The sequence below is a fragment of the Cricetulus griseus genome, chromosome 2, assembly GCF_003668045.3.
Source record: "Cricetulus griseus strain 17A/GY chromosome 2, alternate assembly CriGri-PICRH-1.0, whole genome shotgun sequence".
Lineage (NCBI taxonomy): Eukaryota > Metazoa > Chordata > Mammalia > Rodentia > Cricetidae > Cricetulus > Cricetulus griseus.
The window spans coordinates 371,417,909-371,439,293 of NC_048595.1; the positions used below are offsets into that span (position 1 = coordinate 371,417,909).

At 49.7% G+C, this 21,385-nt stretch overlaps 1 protein-coding gene across 1 annotated transcript in view; it reads right to left on the bottom strand.

The window, feature by feature from the left end:
* The window catches only part of LOC100763350 (maestro heat-like repeat family member 5), a 63,211-nt gene that overhangs the window by 1,118 nt on the left and 40,708 nt on the right, over positions 1-21,385 (bottom strand). The window contains exons 16-26 of the mRNA XM_035438800.1: positions 20,567-20,702; positions 20,127-20,299; positions 17,458-17,607; positions 16,695-16,849; positions 10,160-10,319; positions 9,056-9,236; positions 3,764-3,908; positions 3,265-3,379; positions 2,348-2,491; positions 1,008-1,184; positions 334-489 (exon numbers count right to left, since the gene is read on the bottom strand). Of these exons, the coding sequence (XP_035294691.1) occupies positions 334-489; positions 1,008-1,184; positions 2,348-2,491; positions 3,265-3,379; positions 3,764-3,908; positions 9,056-9,236; positions 10,160-10,319; positions 16,695-16,849; positions 17,458-17,607; positions 20,127-20,299; positions 20,567-20,702 (1,692 nt within the window). The remainder of the gene's footprint in view (positions 1-333; positions 490-1,007; positions 1,185-2,347; positions 2,492-3,264; positions 3,380-3,763; positions 3,909-9,055; positions 9,237-10,159; positions 10,320-16,694; positions 16,850-17,457; positions 17,608-20,126; positions 20,300-20,566; positions 20,703-21,385) is intronic.

Genomic DNA, 21,385 nt, shown 5'->3' on the forward strand with positions numbered 1-21,385 from the left:
GTGGAAGGTAGGTAGGTAGGTACTCAGCTCTGTCTGAGCTTGTTGGGGAGCTGGCTGCTATTGTCTCTTCCTCAGACAATAGGGAGTCCAGAGAGCAGAGGTTCTGTCTGCGTGTAAGCAAGTACACTGTGTGCCTGTGTCCCCCATGCTCTGCTGTAGTCGGGAGACCCACAGGTCCAGCTGGCCAGAGTGAATGTGGGAGGGGGACAGTGATCTGGAGAGCCCTGAAGATGACCAGACCTCCTGCCACTGCCCTCTCTGCCACCCTCTTTCAACCTGACCTGGCCGCTCTGTCCCTTGACCAAGATGAAAGGCTTGTGGGTGGGTACTGACCGTGACAACAGCTGGACACTGGTCCTTCAGGTGTAGGAGCAGAGGTACCATACTCTGGCACACCTGGGTCCGCAGGCCACTTAGCTCCCTGTCTGTCATCGTTGCCACCAGGTCTCCAAACAGTGCCATAGCTGCTGCTCGGATATTGTCCCGCTCCTATGAGGCAGGGACTTAAGAGAGATCCCAGTGCTCCCCAGCTTGGAACCCCTACTTCCTTGCACTTCCTCAGTCAGGCTCAGGGACCCAGGGTAGGGTTGGTCCTTCTCCCTTAGATTCAGAGGAGGACCAGGCCTTCTCTCAGACAAGGTCATCCTCACAGTCACCGTGTCCTCTGGAGCACACTGTCACCCTGACAGCCAGAACCATGAGGCAGCTGGATGACTCTCATTTCCTAGTGAAGTGGTGGTGGTGGGGGGAAGGGGGCAGTCATTTTGGACACCAGGACCTTCCTGAGTGGTCTGTAGTAGGCCAGGACACAGAAAGGTTGGACAAGGAAGAGTAGAGCACCATCTGGTGGACACCTGGCCAGATCTGGTGCACCTGTGGGTTCACAGCTTGGCTCACAGGTTCGGTTCCAGTGTCAGGTGCAATGAGAGGGCAGAAGGAGTCCTGAAGCATGGGGAAGTATGGGGAGGACCCAGGGGAGCAAGCCCAGCCATGGGCTTTATGCTCACATCATCAAAGAAGTGGCGGGTGTTGATAGCGATGCTGAGACTCTGAGCACCTGCTCCCTCGGTGCCCAGGCGGTGTAGTACATCTGATACCATGCCCATAATGCCTACCACCACTGTCTCGTTGTTCTGGTAGAAGCCACTGAGGAAGGCTGGCAGTTGACCTCTGAGCAGGATTCCCTATGGGGAAGGCAGTGGGTGGTGGATGAAAGGCACTGCCCACTTCACTTGGCTTTACTCAGGTACCTGATTGAGCCCCTGTTGCTCCCTTGCCCTTGGGTCCCAGGTTCTTATCACATCTGGGCCTGGGGCCACTTTTTCCTTCTTTTGAGCCCCACTTGGGCTCCACTCCCATGTCTGGCTCCCTTCAGGTCAGATGGGGTCAGCTGGACAAGGAAAGGCTGGCTGGTCAGGTTGTATTTACTGAGGTGGGTCTCCAGGACTTTCATGTTGCAAGAGACTATTGTGGGCCATTTTTATGCTTTTGCTGCTTGTTTTTTCCAGCCTGTTCTTCCTGCCCCACTTGTTGGCTGTGTGTCCTGAACTCTAGATGAATGGTTAAAAAGCAACAGGATATTCTCACCGTTGGGCCTTTTATCAGAGCGACTTTCCCCACAACTTCTAAACAGATTTTAAGCAAACTTTGTCTCCTAGGCTTTGTTTGGTTAAAGTATTAAGTTCATCTTCACAGAGTTATTTGATGGCAGTGCAGACTTGGGCACCTGTGGGTGCAGTCAGTGTGCTGGGACCTGGGTTCTTGTCTGGTAGGCTGGGTTCTGACAGAGGAGCCCGTGGCCTGCTAAGTACTGATCAGACCTTGCTGGAGTCTGGGAAAGGTTTATCAGGGCCTCGACCCTTGCTCATTCCATGGAGCCTGCAGTGAAGATGTCAGAAACCCTAGGGCCCACATCGGGGCTGGAACGAGGGAAGGGCAGGTCCCCCAAAGGCAGCAATGCAGTCTTCCTCACCATAGCTGTCCATATGGGATGTGGCTTGTGATGGTGGTGGCACAGGGGACTTAGTTGGGGATGGAGAGGTGGGGGATAAGAGGGTACATGATTCTCAACAGGTGCTTTCTCTGTGCCAGGTGAGGTGTGCTGTCTGCCTGGCTCTTCAGGCAGAACCACCTCTGGGTTGTTCAGGAGGATCATTCCCTTCTCAGGGTAAGGAGACATGTTCCTGGGGAACATGAGTGTACTCTCCTAAAATACATTCATTTCTGTAGATGAGGAAGCTGAGGCCCATGGGGGAAGTCATTGTCCCGGGTGACAGAGCTAGGATTCCAACCCACCTGACCTTGCCCGCTCCTGATGCTTGGGGCTGCATGGCCCCCAGGCCCTCACCTTCTCCGAGTGGAAGAGTATGTTTCCAAGGCCCTGCAGGCTGGCCACGCGGATCTCAGAGCTGGTGTCCTGAAGTCTTCGAGCCAGTACATTCAGGACAGCCTGCTTAGATATCACCTCCAACAGGGCTGGGCTGTAGAGGAACTGGGGCCCCAGAGAACAGCTGGCTCAGGATTGGCACTCTCTCCTGGGCAGCCTATGTCTTTGTTGGGGTCTTTGGAGGTCTGTCCAGGGCTTAGAGGAAGATGGTTGACCAGCATCCCCAGGGTACCAGGGTCAACAAGCATTTTCAATGGTCAAACCCTTCTACGTACGGCTGGTGACACAGAGGCCTAGAGCAGTTATTTAGCCGGCTTGGAGCCAACTTATACCCATGGAAGGCTCATGGGACATATGGAAACAGGATCCCAGGAAAGGCAGCTGGCAAATCCTTCCACTGTGGTGGGAGGAGGCATAAGGGCCCCCTTCTCAGCTTAGAGACATGGTAGCTGGTACCAGTTATGGAAGTGACCCCTCCTTTGAAGCTCTGCCTCTGCTAGAGCCCATGGTGGTGAAGTGGTCACATCCTAGCTCTTATTGGGCCATTACCCTTGTAGCTCAAGGTTCTAGGGTGGAAGTGGGTGGCGACCCTGAGTTACATGTGAGCAGAACAATGCCAAGTTTGAGTATGAGCCGCTGAGTCCATACCCAGGGCTTCTCAACTCCACTTGGGTCATTGTGGTCAGGGAAGGTTGAAGAGACAGACCTCCAAGGCTATAGTCTGAGAGGTAGTGGCCCCTGCAGAGCTGGAAGAGGTCAGTCTGGGCAGCTGCCCTCATGAGGTAAGTCAGGTGGCCATCTTGTCATGGGTTGAGGAGGCTGGAGGGTGGGACATAGGCTACCTGGGGCCCACTGCCCCCTCCCTCCTCTCACTGTACCTCAATGAGGACCAGGATGGCCGTCTTCCTTTCTCGCTCCTGCTGGCTCTGCAGGCTGGGCAACAAGTAGCTGAGAATTGCCTTGATCTCTTTGCAGTGATTCTGCACCATGGCCCTGGGGGCAAGGCCTGATTTTGTGGTTACTGCCCAAGAGTAAACCTTCTATCACCTCCCAGGCTGGCCAGGTTGGGCTCAATGTGATGGAGTAGGCACTTTTCTCTGTGTGTTCTTTTTCCATATGCCAGCCTGGGCTATGCATGGGGAAGGCAGAGGAGGACCGGACAGCCTTTGTTCCTGAGGTCCCAGGACAGGGTGGGACTGGGGGAGGATTCTGCACCTTCACACGCTGAGTGCATATGTCTGGGAGTGTGGCACGTGCCTCTTGTGCTCCAGGGTGCTGTAAACACATATTTAGACCCAGGAGGCCTCAAGTGGAGGCTTAGGGCCTGACCTCTGTGGTTCATATGCCCAGCCTCCCCTTCTCTTGTACCACGAGTACCTGGCAAGGAGGCCCACAGCCTGTGGGTAGGTGTGGATGGAGGTGAAGTGTTCCCAGGCACTCATCAGTTCCAGGTGAGCAAAGTCATGCCAGTGTCCTGTGGTAGACAGCAGACTCTTCAGTGCCTCCAGTGACGTGCTGCAGCCAAGCAGAAAGGCCAGGATCTATCCAGAGTTGCAGATGCCACCTGAGCCTTCTCCTGTTCCTGGGATGGGGGTCCCAGGCTGTCTCGGCTCTGGAGCCTGCCTCCTGCTAAGGCCCAGGGTGAGGAGAGATGTGCTGGGCATAAGGACACAGCAGAGCACATCTATCACTAGGTCCTGCTGGGATGGGTGTCTTAGTCATTTCCCTATTGCCACGACAAAACACCATGAGCAAGGATCATGGTTCCAGAGAGTATATTCCATGGCCATCATGGTGGGGAGCATGGCAGCAGGCAGGCAGGCATGGTGCTGGAGCAGTAGTTGAGAACTTACATCTGATTCACAATCAGAAAGCAGAGAGAGAGAGGGGGGGGAGAGGGAGGGAGGGAGGGAGGGGAGGGAGGGAGACAGACAGACAGAGACAGAGAGAGAGAGACAGAGAGAGAGAGACAGACAGGGCTTGGGAATTTGAAACCTCAAAGCCCACCCCCAGTGACACACCTCCTCCAACAAGGCCACACCTTCGAATCCTTCACAAACAGTTCTACGAACTGGGGACCAAGCATTCAAATGTCCCAGTGCTATGGGGGCCATTCTCATTCAAACCACCACAGTGGAGACAGTTATGTTTTTGCAGTAGGCAGAGTTCTTAGTTGCTCAGCAGCTGTTTTGGGGCAGAGAGAGCACAGGAGACAGGGCTGGAGAGAGCTCTGGGTGATCTTGGGCTCTTGGGTCTCCCATGACCCAGTGTGGGAAGGGTCTTAGATGAGTCTTGAAGGATGCAGATGTTTAAATATGGGCAAAGAAGAATGAGCAAGGAGCACCTGGGAAGGAGGTGAACTAGGGTGTGTGACATTGTGGAAGTTCAGAGAGGTTATTTCCATATCCAAAGCTCTTCTGCCTGTGTCCAAGAAAAATGACCTGAAGTTTGTTAGTTGCAGGGCACCTGTGAGGGGCCTCAGTCTGGTGTACTCAGTGTAGTACACTAGAATTCAAGCAGAAATCTGGGGAATGCAGGCTCATGAAGCCCAAGGTGGTCTGGCTGTTTGACCATCTAAGGCTGTTCCTTGCCGCCTCTGGCTTGGTTGCTGGGACTGCACAAGCCTTATGCTTGCTGAGCTCTCACCCGCAGCTGGCATTAAAAAGAGGCACCATAAAAACATCTCCCATCAGCCACTGGTCACACCCACAGAGACATGATGGCTCTTCAGAAGGGAAGCAGATGAGAGGGCATTTTGCTCCTTTTGTGACATTCTGGAATCTTCTACTCTAGGGGCATCTTGGGCCTGTAATGACAGCTTATTCTTCATGGTTGATTTGTCCTCATGGCTTCTGAAGGATGAGCGTCAGCTGATGTGCGTACCGGGAGGAAGCCACAGTCTCTGGGGGTCCCTACAGCTCTTGCTCCCCAGTTCAGAATTCCAAACACTTGTGTCCCATCTGAAATTCACATGCATCCAATGAAGAATAGTCCTTAGAGGTGACACCTGCCATAGGACAGGCCCCATGGCGATCTAGAAGGTCCCACTGTCTTGTCTTCAGACTCTGCCCACTCCAGTATCCCAGTGATGCCCAGCTGTAGTGCCACTCTTTTTACCTGCTGTGGCCCTCAGAAGGAGGCAATGCCTGTGTGCTCCCCAACAGCCAGCCAGACACCAGTACACACTTCCACAGTCACACATTGCCTTCATTTTTTTATTAATTTGCTTAATAAATAGATTATGCATATGATGTTTGTGCGTGTGTGTATGCTTGCACGTGTGTGTGAGTGCTTGTGTATGTGCAGGCACGCATGTACGTGACTGTGTGAGTGTGAATGGAGGCGTGAGCACAATTCAGTGTATGAGACATCCATAGAGTGTCAGGTTTCTTCTTCCACCTTGAGACAGGTTCACTGCTGTGTATGTGTGTTGGCTGGCCCGTGAGCTCCCAGGAATTCTCCTGCTCCAGTCTCTCATCTCACTGTAGGAGTGTTGAGATTTCAAATCCATGAACTGAGGTCCTTATGCTTGTTCAGCAAGTGCATTACCCAGTGAGCCATATTTTTCTAGCCCCCGTTTTTATTTTTAATTGAGGTAAAGTGTAATTCACATTACAGTTTGCTATTACAGGTAGTTTTAAGTAGATGCATCAGTGGCAGTAAACATAGCCATAATACTGGGTAACTTTTCTACCTCCCATCTTCCCAGATGGAAACTCCCAGTAAACACTGACTCTGCTGCTGGTCCCCATCCCTCACCCTGCCCCTGCTCCAACCCCATCATCCTATTTCCTGTCTTTGACTCCTAGGGACTTGATGTGAGTAGAATCATATAATACTTTCTCTCTCTCTCTCTCTCTCTCTCTCTCTCTCTCTCTCTCTCTCTCTCTCTCTGAGACGGTCTCATGCATCCCAGGCTAGCTTTGTGCTTGCTCTGTAGCTAAGGACGACCTCCGATTCCTGATCCTCCTGCCACTGTCACCAAGTGCATGAGTGTGATGCTCAACGTGTTAAAATGTCCCTTTAATTCTGAGTTTTGTCTGTGATGGGTCATCTTGATTGGATTCATAAGATCTTAGAAGATTAGTACATGCCTCTAGCTGTTGTGATTCCTTCTGCTTTACCTCTCTCTCTGCTTCTTGTCCACCAAGCAATGAAAAACAGCCCTAGCCACACATCCCTACTGCCATGCTATTCTGTCTGAGTACACGGGGCTGAGCGGCCATGAACTGAACCCGCTGAAGCCATGGGCTTCTTTTAAGTTGATTTCCAGGTGAGGAAAGTAACTAGTATATTATCCCATTGCTTGGGTAGGTCACATTCTGTCTGTCCGTCCATCCATCTGTCCATCTATCCTTGACTCTTGGCACATTTCCAGTTTTGGCCACTGTGATTAGTATCTGTCAGCACGTTTTTCCAGACTTGTCTGAGTGTGTGTTTTTATTTTTTTTTTCAGGTACAAATTCAGAGCAGAAGAGGGTTTGCTGGGTTGCATGGACATTCTATAGCTTCTCTCTCAGATACATTGTCTGTATATCCCAGACAGACATGCTCCCCATGCTCATGATACTTCTGCCTCAGCTCCCTAAGTACTGGCATGACAAGCATATGCCACTGCACCTCATGTGGTCTTTTTTGAGGACCACACAGCTGCTCCGTCTCACATCTCATAGATGCCATCTATTCTCTGAGACATAAAGAGTGCCAGCCAACTTCCCTGACTCCCCACTGTCACCCCTGTTCATGTGCCTTCTGGGTGGCTTGCCAGCAGGGGAGAGACCCAAATCTTATTCAAGCTCCAGGTGGATATGGGAGCCACACCTAGTCAATCAGAGCATTGGATGTTTCCGTTGGTTCAGGAATATGGGCCAATCAGAGCTCATGTACTCTCCTTAGGGTATGTTTCAGGGCCTTTGGCTTCTGGGACTACCCCTAGGATCTGTCTACAGGGTGGGCCAGTAGGGAAAGAAGAGCTGAGGTGGAGAGGGTAGCTTTTCATCCATAGGGCATGGAAACAGAGACCCCTGTCTTCTAGAACCTTCCACCCCATGGGGTGGGGGCAACAAACCAGAAAGGAAGCAGAGATATTTTTGTTCAATGTTGAGGGCCCAAGGTAGGGGAGGGGCTGAGGGAGGTGTTGCTGTTTATAGGGGTGGCCATGGAGGCCTTGACAGGGAACTCTCAGGTGAGCAGGGCTCTGAGGGCAGCAGGCTTTGTAGGAAGAGGCTGGCAGGCTGGCAGGCTGGCAGAGAAGCAGAGGGAGGAGGAGATAGTCGTCTCTGCATTCTCCCCATCTTGCTGTGCTCTGGGAGGAGAATGTTTTATTAGCTTATTAGGGAAGATTCATGCATTTTGCATGGTTGATGTGAATAAAAAAAAGATTTTGTGCATGTTGGAATTCAGAGGCAATCTGAAAAGTGACTTTTTTTTCCCGCTGTGACGTGCCTCGGGGAGAGCTGTTAAAACTGACAAATTGCATGAAGCATATCATCATACAAACAAATGGAAAGAGTGAGCCCCAGTGGTTTTTAAAAGACTTGCTTATTGGATTTTGGGAAATATGATCAGGTACAAAAGGAAGCCCAGGGCAGTAAGCCCCTACTGTGGCAGGACAGACTGTCCCTCACATCCTGGCCAGGTGGGTTGACATTACACAGAGACAAGCCATTCATGGTCCACTCTGGTAGCCACAGCATTGGCTATGAGGAGTGAGGGTTGGATGATCATCTGTGGTCCAGGTCAGTGCCTCTTGGCTACAGAAGTGTCAGAGCCACCTCGAACCTCTGCTGTTCCATGTGTGTGATGTGGGGAGAGATGGCTATATCCTGGGTCCATTGCAAGGAGCATATGGATCAAGAAGAGGTGCCCTGCTGGGTGTTGGCACATTTCTTTAATCCTAGCACAGACAGGTGGATCTCTGATTAAGAGGCCAGCCTGGTCTACAGAGTGAGTCCCATGACAGCCAGGGCTACACAGAGATACCTTATATTAAACCCCTTTGCCCCCCAAAAGATGTGCCCTGTGTCATAACTGAGTAGCTGTGTTTAGGGGCCCCTGTTTGATATGTGTCTATGGGGCCAGGTATCCCAGGGGACAAAGAAAACAAGCACATACCTGTCTTTGAGATCATTTGTGCTGGCTGCTATCCCAGCTACGAATGGCATTTGGGATCATGACTATTATAATTGCCCCTTTTAGAAAGTTATGTTGGAGATGCTCCCTACCACACTTCACCAACCATGCGGATACCCTCAGGTCTAGAGGAAGTTATTAGGGCAGCCCAAACTCAGTTGTTGGTAACCTTATAAGACAAGCATTTAGACACAGGCAGGACAGTATTATGGGATGCTGGAGCCTGAGAGTAAAGCCATGCAGCTTCAAGCTACAGACATATCCTGGGAACAGACGAAGCTAAGGGAAAAATAAAGGGCAAGGCTGCAGACCCTCTGAATTTAGACTTCTAACCTCTGAAGTGAATGATAATATCCTGCTATCTAAGCCCCACTCCAACCCCAGTGTGTGTGTGTGTGTGTGTGTGTGTGTGTGTGTGTGTGTGTGTGTGTGTGTGCTCTTCCTTGGCTGGGTAGGAAGCTAACTTTGTCCTGGGTGTTCCTATAGGTGTGTGTGTAAGGCCCAGCAGCTAGCTGCCTATGAGGCCCTGGGCTCACCTCTGGGGGCTTGGCATGGCAGCTTCCTGGGCTTTCTGCTCTTGCTCAGGCTCTGTGGGTTGGTTCAGCTCCAGGATATAGTGTATTTGGGCCAGAAGGGCCAGGAAGAGCTGGGGAAAGGCATCATGCACGGCTTTCTTGAACTCTCTTGCGAACTGTAGCTCGTGAATTGTGTTCATGGCCTGTTGGAGATGGGCGAGTTTGGATCTGAAGTGCTGAGATTAGCCAAAACCCACACCCAAACACACTCCTCCCCATGTTCTGATGGCTCAAGACCAGGTTTATGTGTCCAGGCAATGCCATTTGACCTCTGCTGGGTTATGTCACCTGTGCAGCCTCCACTAGAGCCTCTGGGCCTGCTGCTCTAGTCTCCTGAGTGCTCCCCAAATGGTGCTTCCCACTCTGTGCTCTTTTAGCTGATGCTCTATAGCTAGGTGCATTTCAACCTATGCTCCCCAACCCATGATTCCTAACCAGTGCACCCCTATTCTCAGCACTGTGTCTGAGTGCTGGGTGTGGGTAGGCAGCTATGTGCTCTGGGCTGCCACTCAGGGGGCCTTTGGGGCTAGAGCTTTGTCTAAGAAAGTGCCACATGGACTTTGGCACAGATTCTGCCTTGCAAGAGTTCAGCCAAAGGAGACAGATATAGACATGGCCACCTTAGCAAGCAGGGGTCCTGTTCCAGGGTGTGCACACACAGTGTGGGCTAATGGAGAAAACTGGAGAGAGGACAGTGTTATTGCTAACTCTATGGCTCATCCAGAATCTATGATCACAATATGGGGCATGGCTTTGAGCTCCAAACACTAGGCTTCTGTTTGTACATTGACCCTCTCCCCTCCAAGGCTGTTCTCCTATAGTTTTTAACAGTCCTACCGACAGACCCTCCTGACTTAACTTACTGAGGGCTCAGAGTCCTGAGCCAGGACATTGGGAACTGAGCCTAGGGCCAAGGACGGTGGGTTCAGTCTTTGGGTTGGACTGCCCTATGCCCCTACTCCTCCAGATAGGGAGTTGACTGGGTCTCAACCCTCCTCCCTGAAGCCTGGCATACTGACCCATGTGCTCACACAGCTGCCTGCCAGGGATGGGGTCAGAGACTCACAGCCAGTGAACGCAAGTAAGGCTTCTCTTTCGGACAGGAACTGCTGTCGCTGGCACTAGAAAGCAGAGGCCTCTTCTGCAGCCAAGCCATCAGCATAGTCAGAACCAAATGGCTTGCAGGTTGTTCAGCTCCCAGAGCTCTCCACAGGCGAAAGGCATGGCTGTGGATGGAGGGGGTGCTGTGAGTGCCATGCTGCAACTCAAGCCTGCTTGTCTTGGCTGGTAAGGCTTGAGGTCCAATGCCCCAGTGAAGGGCAGGGTGACCCTGTGTTTTCTTTGCAGGGAGGTGGATGCTGAGGTGTGCAGAGAGGCTTACTCAGATCATAGCACTGTCTGGTATCTGGGCACCATTCCTGCAGCCATCTGAGGTCCAGGGCAGGGAGGGCAGGTAAGAGCTGTCCTGAGAAGGAATTGTGATGTCCCCTGAGTCTTGCCCTAGTGTCCTTTGGGCTTTAGTGTTGGGTGAAAAGGGCTCTTTGGGGGCAAGACTGGAAGGACATAGTTGAGTGGTCTCAAAAATGTCAAGGGGGATTACCTCTAAGGCCCCTTGGAAATCACCCCAGTCCCAGCTGATACTTGCTAGGTTGGCACAGAAGATCCTAGGGATCTTCTGCAGTGTGGCCACAGGATGGCTGTATCAAGAAACCAGAGGGAGAGAGCCCTCTCTGAGTCTGAGAGCCTGGAGGGAGAGACTTTCAATCTGCTCCCTGGGGTTGCTGTCTCCCCACCTGTACCTTCGTGCTGAGCATCTTGAAGGCAACACTCAGGGGAGAAAGACATGCAGAATTGACAAAAATCCTTCATGTCTTAGGAGTGACAGCCTAGTGACAAACACAGATATGTCAGACAACTGATGGCTAACCAAGGTAGGGATCACCCCGGCCACGAGAAGCTGTTGATAAGAGCAGTTTTATTTCAGCTGCAGTGGGAGCTCTAGAACTAAGCAGCCTTGGGAGGCATGGGAGCAGAGAGTAATAGAGAAAGGAAGCACAGCCAGAATCCACAAACCAACAGAAGTGAAAAGACATCTCTCAAAAAGACACATGGCCAAGGAAGAAGCACATGGAAGACATGGACACCAGTAGGGACCAGTTCATATTACTTCACTCCCACTGTGCTGGCATGCTCCAAGGAGTGACCAGCACAAGCCTTGATGAGGATGTGGAGAAACTTGAATCCATGCGCTGTGTAAAGAAGCAGTTTCTCTGGGGGTTAGATGTGATGTTGCCGTGCAGCCTTGTACTTTCACTAAATGCATGCACCCCCAAAATCAGAGAGCAGATCAAACACACACAGTTTTCCATGGTGTCAGCAATGAGTTGGTGAAAATGAAAATCTGTGGATGCTCTAACTGGGCATGGTGGCCTATGCCTGTCATTTCAGAACTTGGGAGGCTGCTACAGAAGGACTGCAAGGGTGAAAGTATAGTCTGGGATACACAGTGAGTTCTACACTGGCCTAGGCTAAAGTCTCATACCCAACACACACTGTTTTTTAGGTATCCTTTAACTTCTATCCCCATTATATGAACTACCTAATATGAGGCAGATCCCATGCAAACAGTCATTAATCTGCATCATCTGGGGAGTAATGACAAGCCTGTGTGGGGGCAGCATAGGCATAGTGTTTTTGGACAAATATTCTGAATCCATGGATTTGGGAGCTGCAGATGCAGAGGGTAGAATTCTTGTTTGCCAGTGTTGACAGCAAATTACTCATGCAGAAGAAAGGTGTAGACCACTTAGGTGTCCATCAGCAGATGGACAAATGAGCCAGATGGGGCACAGAAACACAATGATATACACACACCCACCATAGAGTACACACAAGGGAACACTGCCCAGCTATGAGAATGAAGTTATGACGTGTTTTAGCATAAAGGAAACTTGGATGGTGTAATACCCAGGAGAGAGTCTAGGCATTAACATAGGCTATAGCAGTTCACACAAGGACTTTGAAGGTCTTTTACTTGTCTGGAAAGAGTAAGGATAGCAAAGTCAATTCCAAACACATTGATGGAAAGAGTAAGGATAGCAACGTTAATCACAAATACATTGATGGGAAGAGTAAGGATAGTCAAGTCAATCCCAGACACATTGATGGAAAGAGTAGGGATCGAAGTCAATCCTGAACATAATTGACAGTTACAGTACAAATAGAATGTGTATACCAACCAAAGACAAAGACTGGCTATGACAAACTTGAAAAAAATTCTGTCTGCAATAGACATGTCTGGGTGCTAGAGAGATGGCTCCATGGTTAAGAGCCCTTGCTCTTACAGGCATCTTGAAGGCAACACTCAGGGGAGAAAGTTGGGTTCCTAGCATCTACATGGGACCTCTCACAACCACCCATAATTCCAGCATCAAGTGATGAGATGCCCTTTTCTGAACTTCACAGGCACCTGCATGTATGTGTGCACGCACACACACACACACACACACACACACACACACACACACACACACACAATTAAAGTAAAGAAAAAGACAAGTCTGAAACAAAAATATGGAAATATTAAAAGGCAAAGCTGCAATACCAACAGAAGGAACTGGTTTGTCTAGGCTAGGGTTAGATCAATCTAAGAAACAGGCAGTGTGGACTCAAATTCTGTACCAGTGTGCATGTGTGTCTATGCACATGCTATTGAGTGCTCAAGGAGGGCCAGAAGAAGGTGTCAGGTCTCCTGGAACTGGGGTTGTTGTGAGCCACTCAACACTGGTGCTGGGAGCCAAACTGTGCTCCTCCAAAAAACCAGCAAATGCTCTTAAGTACTAAGACATCTCTCCAGCCCCTCCCTCAGTGCTTCTGAACACTCAAGTAAAAGCTATCAGAGGCAGAAGAGAAGAAAGGCATTTGCACACCCAACTTTAAGAGTTTTGTGGAAATGCAAAGGACCAAGAGTAGAGAAGACGTTTTTGGAAAGTCAGAGGGGAGGCTGCTCTGTAGAGCACAATTACTAAAAGCTGTCACAATTAGAACTCTGATTGTTGGCCTGGGGATGGAGAAGTAGAGCCCTTTGAGGGCAGGAAATGCTTGATTTGTAAAAAGTGCTGAGCAGGGAGAGGGGTGAACCAGCGATTCTGGGACCATATCTGTATTATACATGAGTCATCTGGAAGGGCTGGAGTGGTCAACTTAAAGGCCAACAAGAGACCCTTAGAAGACAGTACATACACCAAAGGAGAGATTAATTGGGAGGTCAGAGCATCTCCCTTCATCAGCACGGCTTACGCTGTCTGTCTGCCTGTGTTATCATCTTATATTTGTTTGACTCCTCATCGCCAGCTCTCACTTATTGCCCAGAGGACACAGGGGAGTTAAACCGTTTGTCATTTTCAAACGTACGGATTTGGGAGAAAAAAGGGAGAGGGAAGGACAAGTCAGGAGGAGGAAGAGGAAGTTAGATGGAAGAAAAAGAAGAGCAGGAAGGAGCCCAAGGAACTAGAAGGCATATGTACTGGTGCCTACCACCAGGCCCAAAGTCTTCTAGATGGCTTGGCTTTTGCTGTACTGACAGAAGATAGAGCACTGAACTTGAAATCCCATGAAACACTCCAACAGCTCCAAAATGAACGGTGTGGTGGTTTGAAAAAGAATGGTCCCCACAGGCTCACATATTTGAATGTTTGGTCATCAGGGGGTGACACTACTTAAGAAAGATTAGGAGGTGTGTCCTTGTTGGAGGAAGCATCCCACTGAGAGTGGGTTTTGAGGTTTCAAAAGCCCAAGTCAGGCCCAAAGTCATTCTCTTTCTTGACATATGGATCAGGATGTCGCTCCCATGGTACCAGGTTTGCCTGCCACCATGCTCCCCACCATGATGATAATGGACTAACCCTCTTTAACTGTAAGCCAGCCCCCCCCATTTAAATGCTTTCTTTTATAATAGTTGTCTTGGTCATAATGTCTCTTCACAGCAATAAAACACTGGCTAAGACAAACAGCTCTACAGCTTGTTGCAAAAACTAGAAGCTATGAGTCAACAGAGTGTTGGCACTACAGAGGAATCCTGGACTCACTCCATGGCAAGTGTTTATAGGCTCAATCACCTGGAAAATGCTCAAGAAAGGACATATCTTCAGTATGGCCTGAGAAGAATTAAAAAAAAGTGGGGGGAGGGAGGAAGAAAGAGAAAGAATAAAACAATGACTTCAGCTAGGTTATCTTGAAGGGACCAGATCCTCACATATCCCCCTGCTTTAGCAGCCATGACAGGCTGCAGAAAAGACCCAGTAAGACAAAGGCCCCTGACTCAGCACATGTTGCTTAGTTTCCAGCCTTCTGACCTTGCAGGGGCTGCCCTAGTCACTAGGAGGTCAGATACCCTCCATGTGGCAAGGAACCAATCAGAAGTTAGCTGGCGGGTGCTGGATGTGCTTTACAGTAAAAATGGCAACAGTGAAGTGCAGAGCATAGCAACAACTCTGGAAGGGCCTATAGACCATAACAACAAGTTGACCAATCAACACAGGACAGGTCACCCAAGCCCAGAAGTGCACCAATCCTGAGACTGTTGTATATCCCTAGACACTCCCCTTATTCTGCCCAATTCCCAGCCTTGAGGTTCCCCTGGGTCCTTCTCACTCCATCCATAGTGCTGAACCACTGAACGAAGGGCAGTTAACTCATTAAATGATAAAAGACTCTTTGTGTTTGCATCGGAATGGGTCTCTTGGTGATTTTGGGGTTCCGAATTTGGGCACAACAATCCTAGAACTCAAGGACTGAGATAGAGGAGGAGGAGTTCAAGGCTAGCCTGGTGAGACTTGTCTTAAAAACAAGCAAGTAAGCCAGACAGACTTTCAAGAGCCTGCTTTGCAAGTGTAAGGACCAGAGTTCAGAGACCCAGAACCCACATAAATGCCAGGTGGGTGTGGTAGCCCACCTGTGATTCCAGCCTTGGAAGTCAGAGGCTAGCCATATCAGTGAACTCTGGTTCTTACTGTGAAACCCTGCCTTAGTGTAAGCTGGAGTGAGATTGAAGAAGACTCAGTGTCAGCTTCTGGCCTCCACAGGCACATCCACATCCACATCACAGGTGTGCATCACACACATAAAAAAAATCTCAGAGAGGTACGACTCAGCTGAACATTTAGTAAGGGACATTCGGGCAAGGCAGAAGAACAACATGAAGAGGGCAGTGAGTTTAGGGAAAAGCCAGGAACATCAGCAGGTGTGACCATGAGGGGGGAGGTGGGAGAAAAGTAGCATGGGACCAGAGACCATGACCTGGGCAGAGACCATATTTAAACACAGCCTAGTAAGCATCCCAATAAGAATGAAAAGGTTTGGTGACATAATCAAAGATGCATCAGCTGCTTGGAAATATTAGGCTGGAATACCTCACCTAGTGAAAAACCTAGGTTTCAAAGAGAGAGAAAAAAATATCACCCAGGCAACATGACCAAAATTACTTACAAAGAAGGTAAAACCTGGGCCATCAATATGGCTCAACAGGAAAAGGTGCTTGCTCACAAGCTTCGTGTGTGCTAGCTCCAGGACTAATACACAGGAAAGAATTGACTCCAACAAGTTCTCCTCTGTTGGTGAACATATTAAACTCCACACTGAGATGATAGAAATGTTCTTTTCTTTCGAGGACCTAGGTGACATTCACAACATCTTAAAGGAACCAGAAAGTCCAGAGAGATGAGAGAGCAGCATTTGCATTTGAACACAACTTGCTAATGGAAACAGGACACCTCCTTGCTGAGGTGAGACTTCTCCCTGGAGAAGACTCTAGGCTCTGGAAGAGCTCTCTCACAGGTTTCCAGAGTTCCTAGAGCAGTGTGGGGCCAAGTCAGCAGCCAGGGCAAGGACCTTGGTATGCAAGGTGGGACTGATTGGTGGAACAAACCTGGGAAAGAGGAACTGGGTGAGGATGGGGTGGGGGTGGAGGAGTGGGAGGGTGAGAAGGTAGGCAGGACAGCAGCATGCTGGTGCCACCAAGTAGAGGCTTGGTGGATCTTGGAGGGAGTAAGAGATCCCATTAGAAGTGAGGGGCAGAGGGGAATTCTAGTCTGGAAAGGATCTGAGAAAGTGGAGTCTTTCTGAGCAGATGCTATACCATCAAGAAGTGAAGGGTGACTTGTATCAGGCATGGTGGGTGAATGGTGGGTACCATAGACTGAGGGTATGGGACCAGAGGTAGGATTTTAGGTAGAAGGGGGCATGAACAGTAAAGAGCGAATCCTGATCTATCCCCAGATCCAGGGGTCCAGTGGTATGAGAGAAGATCAGGGCAAGTCAGAGGGGTCCCCACTGATGAATGGTGAGGCCTTGTGGTCAGCAGGGGTTCCTCCAGGAGCACTCAGGAATTAGTAAGCACTTAGCATGGGTGGTGGAGGCTGGGGCAGATGTTTCTGTGGAATGTCTACAGAAGGCAAGCCTAAATGAACAGAGAGGCACTGCCTCCCTCTTTACACCAAGCACTCGGGGTTCCTGTGGGTTGTGATGGGCAAACAGGAGTGCAGAAGCTGTGACCCTGACTTGGGAGAGGTAATGGGCTTAGTGAGGAGGGTAGGGCTAGGTACCTGTCCAGGGGAGTGGAAAAGTCTAGGAAGGCAGCCACCAGCTCTGGGATGTGGTTCCGGGCCAGTAGGGTGATGACACGCAGGGCACTGTCCTTGGCTTGGGGCATTTGGATGGCACAGAGGTGATGATGAATGGCCTGGCCCATTTTACCAACCTGTTCAGGGGTAGGCAGTAGTGGGAGGGGTCTGATGGGGAAAGTCCCTATTCTGCACCTCTGGCCTGAAGAGAAGGCCCAGTATAGCCATCTGAGGTGTTTGGAGAAGTTTGCATTGGCTATCTCCTGCTGGGTCACCCTTCTCACCCAATAGGGTTCATTACTCTATATCTCTGCACCTACTGAGCTATTCTGTCCACCCCTATTTATATGTTGTCACCCCATCAGACCACAAGCTCTGGAAGTTCTGGCCTGTTTTTCCCTGTGTCACCACATTCCTCTGTGGTCCATAGCTATACTTAATCAATGTACATTTACCTCATAACCTTGCAATTGTCACCAGGGCCACAAGGGTTCCTTTGAATCACCCCTGTGTCAACATACACATCCACTTATCCATCCATCCATCCATCCATCCATCCATCCATCCATCCATCCATCCATCCATCTCCCATCCATCTATCCACTAATTGGGTTGTCTGCTGCTTGAGTGGGATCCCGGTCTTTTCCATCCTGATCCAGAGAAGGTCCCTAGATTTCTGCCTGCTGCCTAGTCCTCAACTGTGTCCCTCTCCTCCCTGATCCTGGGTGGGGCCCCAACCCCTCACAGTTGTCAGGTTGCCCCCATGTTCTTGGATGACAAGGAAAAGCATATTGGCAGCTGCCTGCACCCAGGAATTGCTGGTAGAGCCCAAGCCATCAATGGCTGTCCAGATGAGGTCAGTCAGCTCTGCCATTGAAAGATGATTCATGATCTCCTGTGGGAGTAGAGAGCATGTCACCTTATCACTTCAGACCCCTGTGCCTGTCCCCTTTTACCCTTCTCCTCTGTCAGGCTCCTCAAATCTCTGGCCACCCACTCCTCTAGGCTCTCTTTGTGGGTCCAGAACACAATCTCTTCCACATCTCTCTGCCCCAGCCAATGCCTAGGGACAGGAAGGTACAGTATTGTACCTAGCACCAGGCAGTCACAGGTCTCTTCTCCCCAACTAGTGTTGGCTTGTTCTTGGATTCTGGTGGCCCTGGAAGCTTTGTTTCATCCCATCCTATTCCCATCTTTGCCCCAGATCTTCCACATGCTACCCTGAGTCCAGAGAAATGCTGTCCATGACCAGTCCTCCCTACTTATGAGGGTTTTAATGAAAGAGAATTGAATTTCAGAGCTGTGATGGACCTTCCAGGCCACCAGGTCTAACCTGTAGGCCCAGAGAGGTACCATGGGACAGGGTGGGAATATGTGGGGCCAGGATGATGTGAAATCCAGGACTACTGTCTCATGTAGGGCCCTTTAAGCCTCCAGCTATGCTTAGCAACCACATTCTCCAGGGTTAGTCTAACAGTGAGTCTCGTGTTTGAATGTAGCTCATGAGTTACTCAGAGGGATGGAAAGGACACTTGAGATAAATGCAAAGGTAGGTTTAAGTCTCTAATCCCTCCTCCCTGGTATCCTGGAGAGTAAAGCTGGGTTGGATCACAACACAGACAGAACCTTCTGGAAAGAATTGGACTATGGCTGTTCAATATAATAGCCCTGCCACCCATAGTAGTTTAGATCTGTGATAGACTTAAATCTATCAATATTTAATTTAGTAAAACTAAAGTTTCAGTTCTTTGGCAGCTTTATATTCATTCCAGGAGCTCAGCAGCTACATTGGAGCCAGTGGCTTGTTTGACCATGCTCAACCTTACATAAAGTTCAAGTTAGAATGGTGGTGAGCTGCTCAGAGCCCAGAGTACTACAGACACAAGAGAGGGGAAGACTCCTGTGATGTTTAATCAGGCCACGAGTGAATGCAAGATGGTATGGTGGTGATTGTGGTGATGGCCAAGGTGATGGGGATTTTGACAGTTGTGGGGGCAGTGATGGTGGTGGTGATGATGGCGGTAATGGTAATATGATGGTGATGCTGATGATGTAGTAGTGATGATAATGGTGGTGGAAGTGATGGTGATGATAGGGGTAGCAGTGGTAACAATGGTAGTGGTGATAGTGCATGTTGGTGGTTATGGTGATGATGGAGGTATTAATGATGACGGTAGGGACAGGAGTAATGGTAAGGGTGGTGATGATAATGGGATGATGATAGCAATGGTGATGATGGGGGTACTAGTGATGACAGTGGTGATGATGATGGTGATAGTGATAACAGTCCACATCCACATCACAGGTGTGCATCACACACATAAAAAGGTGGCTAAGGTGATGAAGAAGATGATGACGATAAAAGTGTAGTGCATCCTAAGGCCACATAAGGAGTCTGTACAAACTTGGGAGGAGAACTGAGGCCCAGAATATCTGCTCTCTTTTAGAATTTTCCAAGGTCTGCATCTCAAAATCAGCAGATTCTCCCATTCTTGCTCCTCCAGTCTATCTGCTCCTTCCCCCACAAATAGAGAGCAGGCTGCCTGTCTCCAGGCCTGGACTCTGCTTCCCAGTGGCTTGCCTTTCCCCTGGAACTTTCTGGGCTGGCAACCAGTGGAACCCATCCCTCCTTGCCTTGCTTCTGCCCCCAGCCCAGGTTCTCTGGAGCAAACTACAGCTAAATGAGATTGTCTTTATTTTAGGCATCCCCATTGAGGTGCTGGTCCCAGGGACTGAAAGTTTCAGTATTAAACTTCTAAGGAGTCTTAATACTTGGACAGCTCACTGTAGCTACTGCGTTCTGGAGTCCATGGGATCAGGCCTAAGTCTTGCTGGGGCACTCACTTGCCATGCACCTGACTTTTCTGCCATCCATTTGGGTAGGGTGTCACAGGTGCTTACTGAAGGCCAGTTCAACTACTAGGCCCCATATGGACCCTGTTGAGAAGTGGAAGGCTAGGTCTCACAAGAATTGACAAGTATGCCAATCACAGGGGCCATTTGTAGTCAAGGTTCAACCCAACCTGAGCAAGCAAGAGCTCACACCTCACAGACTTCCTGAACGCACAGCTCAGATACTGCTTTAGCATGGGCCATGACACCAGTACCTAGCGCACAGCCTCAGCTAGTGGCTTCTGAGAACACAATTCAAATCGTGGCGTGAAAGGGGGGGGGAGATCTGTAAATAGGAAAGCAGTCTAGAGAAGGTTGGAAAAACTTGAGAAAGGGGGATTTGAGAAAATCGTGAAGGCTCCTCCCCAAGGTATACATGGTCTAGTGTGTGCTGGTGTCCTTCCAACCTGCCTGGCTCCCCTGCAACAGCTTAGAAAAGAATGTGTTTCTTGCCACCCACAGATGTGGCAGTTGGCTCTGGCTATGCACCCACCCAGCCAGAAAGACTATAAAGGCTTTGACCTTGATTGCTTGGTTGCTGCTCATGAAGAAGATGTTGTCACTTTTGGATGCCATATCCCGGGGAATCAGAAGAGTGCCCCTGTGGTCTCCACTGCTCCAGAGGGCAGCTCCAACTGCATCAGGCTGAGGGAATTCCTGAGGGTTCTCCCTTTCCAACTCCGGAATTTCTTCTGCTGGTCAGGGCAGGCAGGGGTGAGGGCAGAGCAGAGTGGACTGGGGTTTATGTGGGACAAGAGTCAGGCTGGGTCCATTAGTAACTGGCATCAGGCCTGTGTGTATTTGGGTTCAAGGGTTGTGTTGCTAGAAGGTTATGGCCGAAGTCAAGGTTGGGCTGAGGGTGGACATGAGGAAAGGTAGAGTTCAGAAACACTGCTCAGGATGAGTCTGCCCAGGCTGAGTTAGGGAGGGGTCAGGTGTGCTGGGGTACTGAGAACACTTACCTCTCCAGTGTATCAGAAGCTGATAGAAATGGCCCATAGCTTCTAGGCTGAAGCACTGGACGGTTCTATCTGCATCCTGGCACAGGATCCCCAGCATGGCCACCAGCTGCCCGACCCTTCGGAAGGTCTCCTTTGTCTATGTAGAGAGTATGGTATTGATGGTGGGCCTACCTACAGCATCCCACTGGCTCCTTGTGTACCACAGAATGGCCTCTGCCAGAGGATCCCTGAATTGTGTGGCAGGGTTAGGGTTAGACAAAATATAAGGACTTGACTCCAAAACTTGGTAATCAAGAAAAAGGAATGGGGTAATTAATAAAACAAAAGAAAACAAAACCCCAAAACAAAACAAAAATTGCAGAAAATTCCTGGATGAACAGAGTGTCAAGATCTTAGGACAAGATCCAACTGTGACCTTGTAGGACACTATCTGGTTTCTCTCTCTATCCTTCCTCTTGGTTTTTTGAGACAGGGTTTCTCTATGTAGCTCTGGCTGTCCTGAAACTGGCTTTGTAGGCCAGGCTGGCCTTGAACTCCTGGAGATCTGCTTGCCTCTACCTCCTGAGTATAGGGGTTAAAGGCATGTGCCACCACACCAGCTATCTGGCTTCTCTTTCATATTTCAATTCTGGAGCTAATAAAATTATTTACAAAATAACTAACCACTCTGTGGACCATAGTAACACTTAAAAAGAGTTTTATCTTTCTTTTTTGTTTATGAGTATTTTGCCTGCTTGTGCCTGATTCTATGGAACAGGAGTTACGAAGGGTTGTAAGCCACCATGAGGATGCTGGAAATTGAATCCAGGTTCTCTTCAA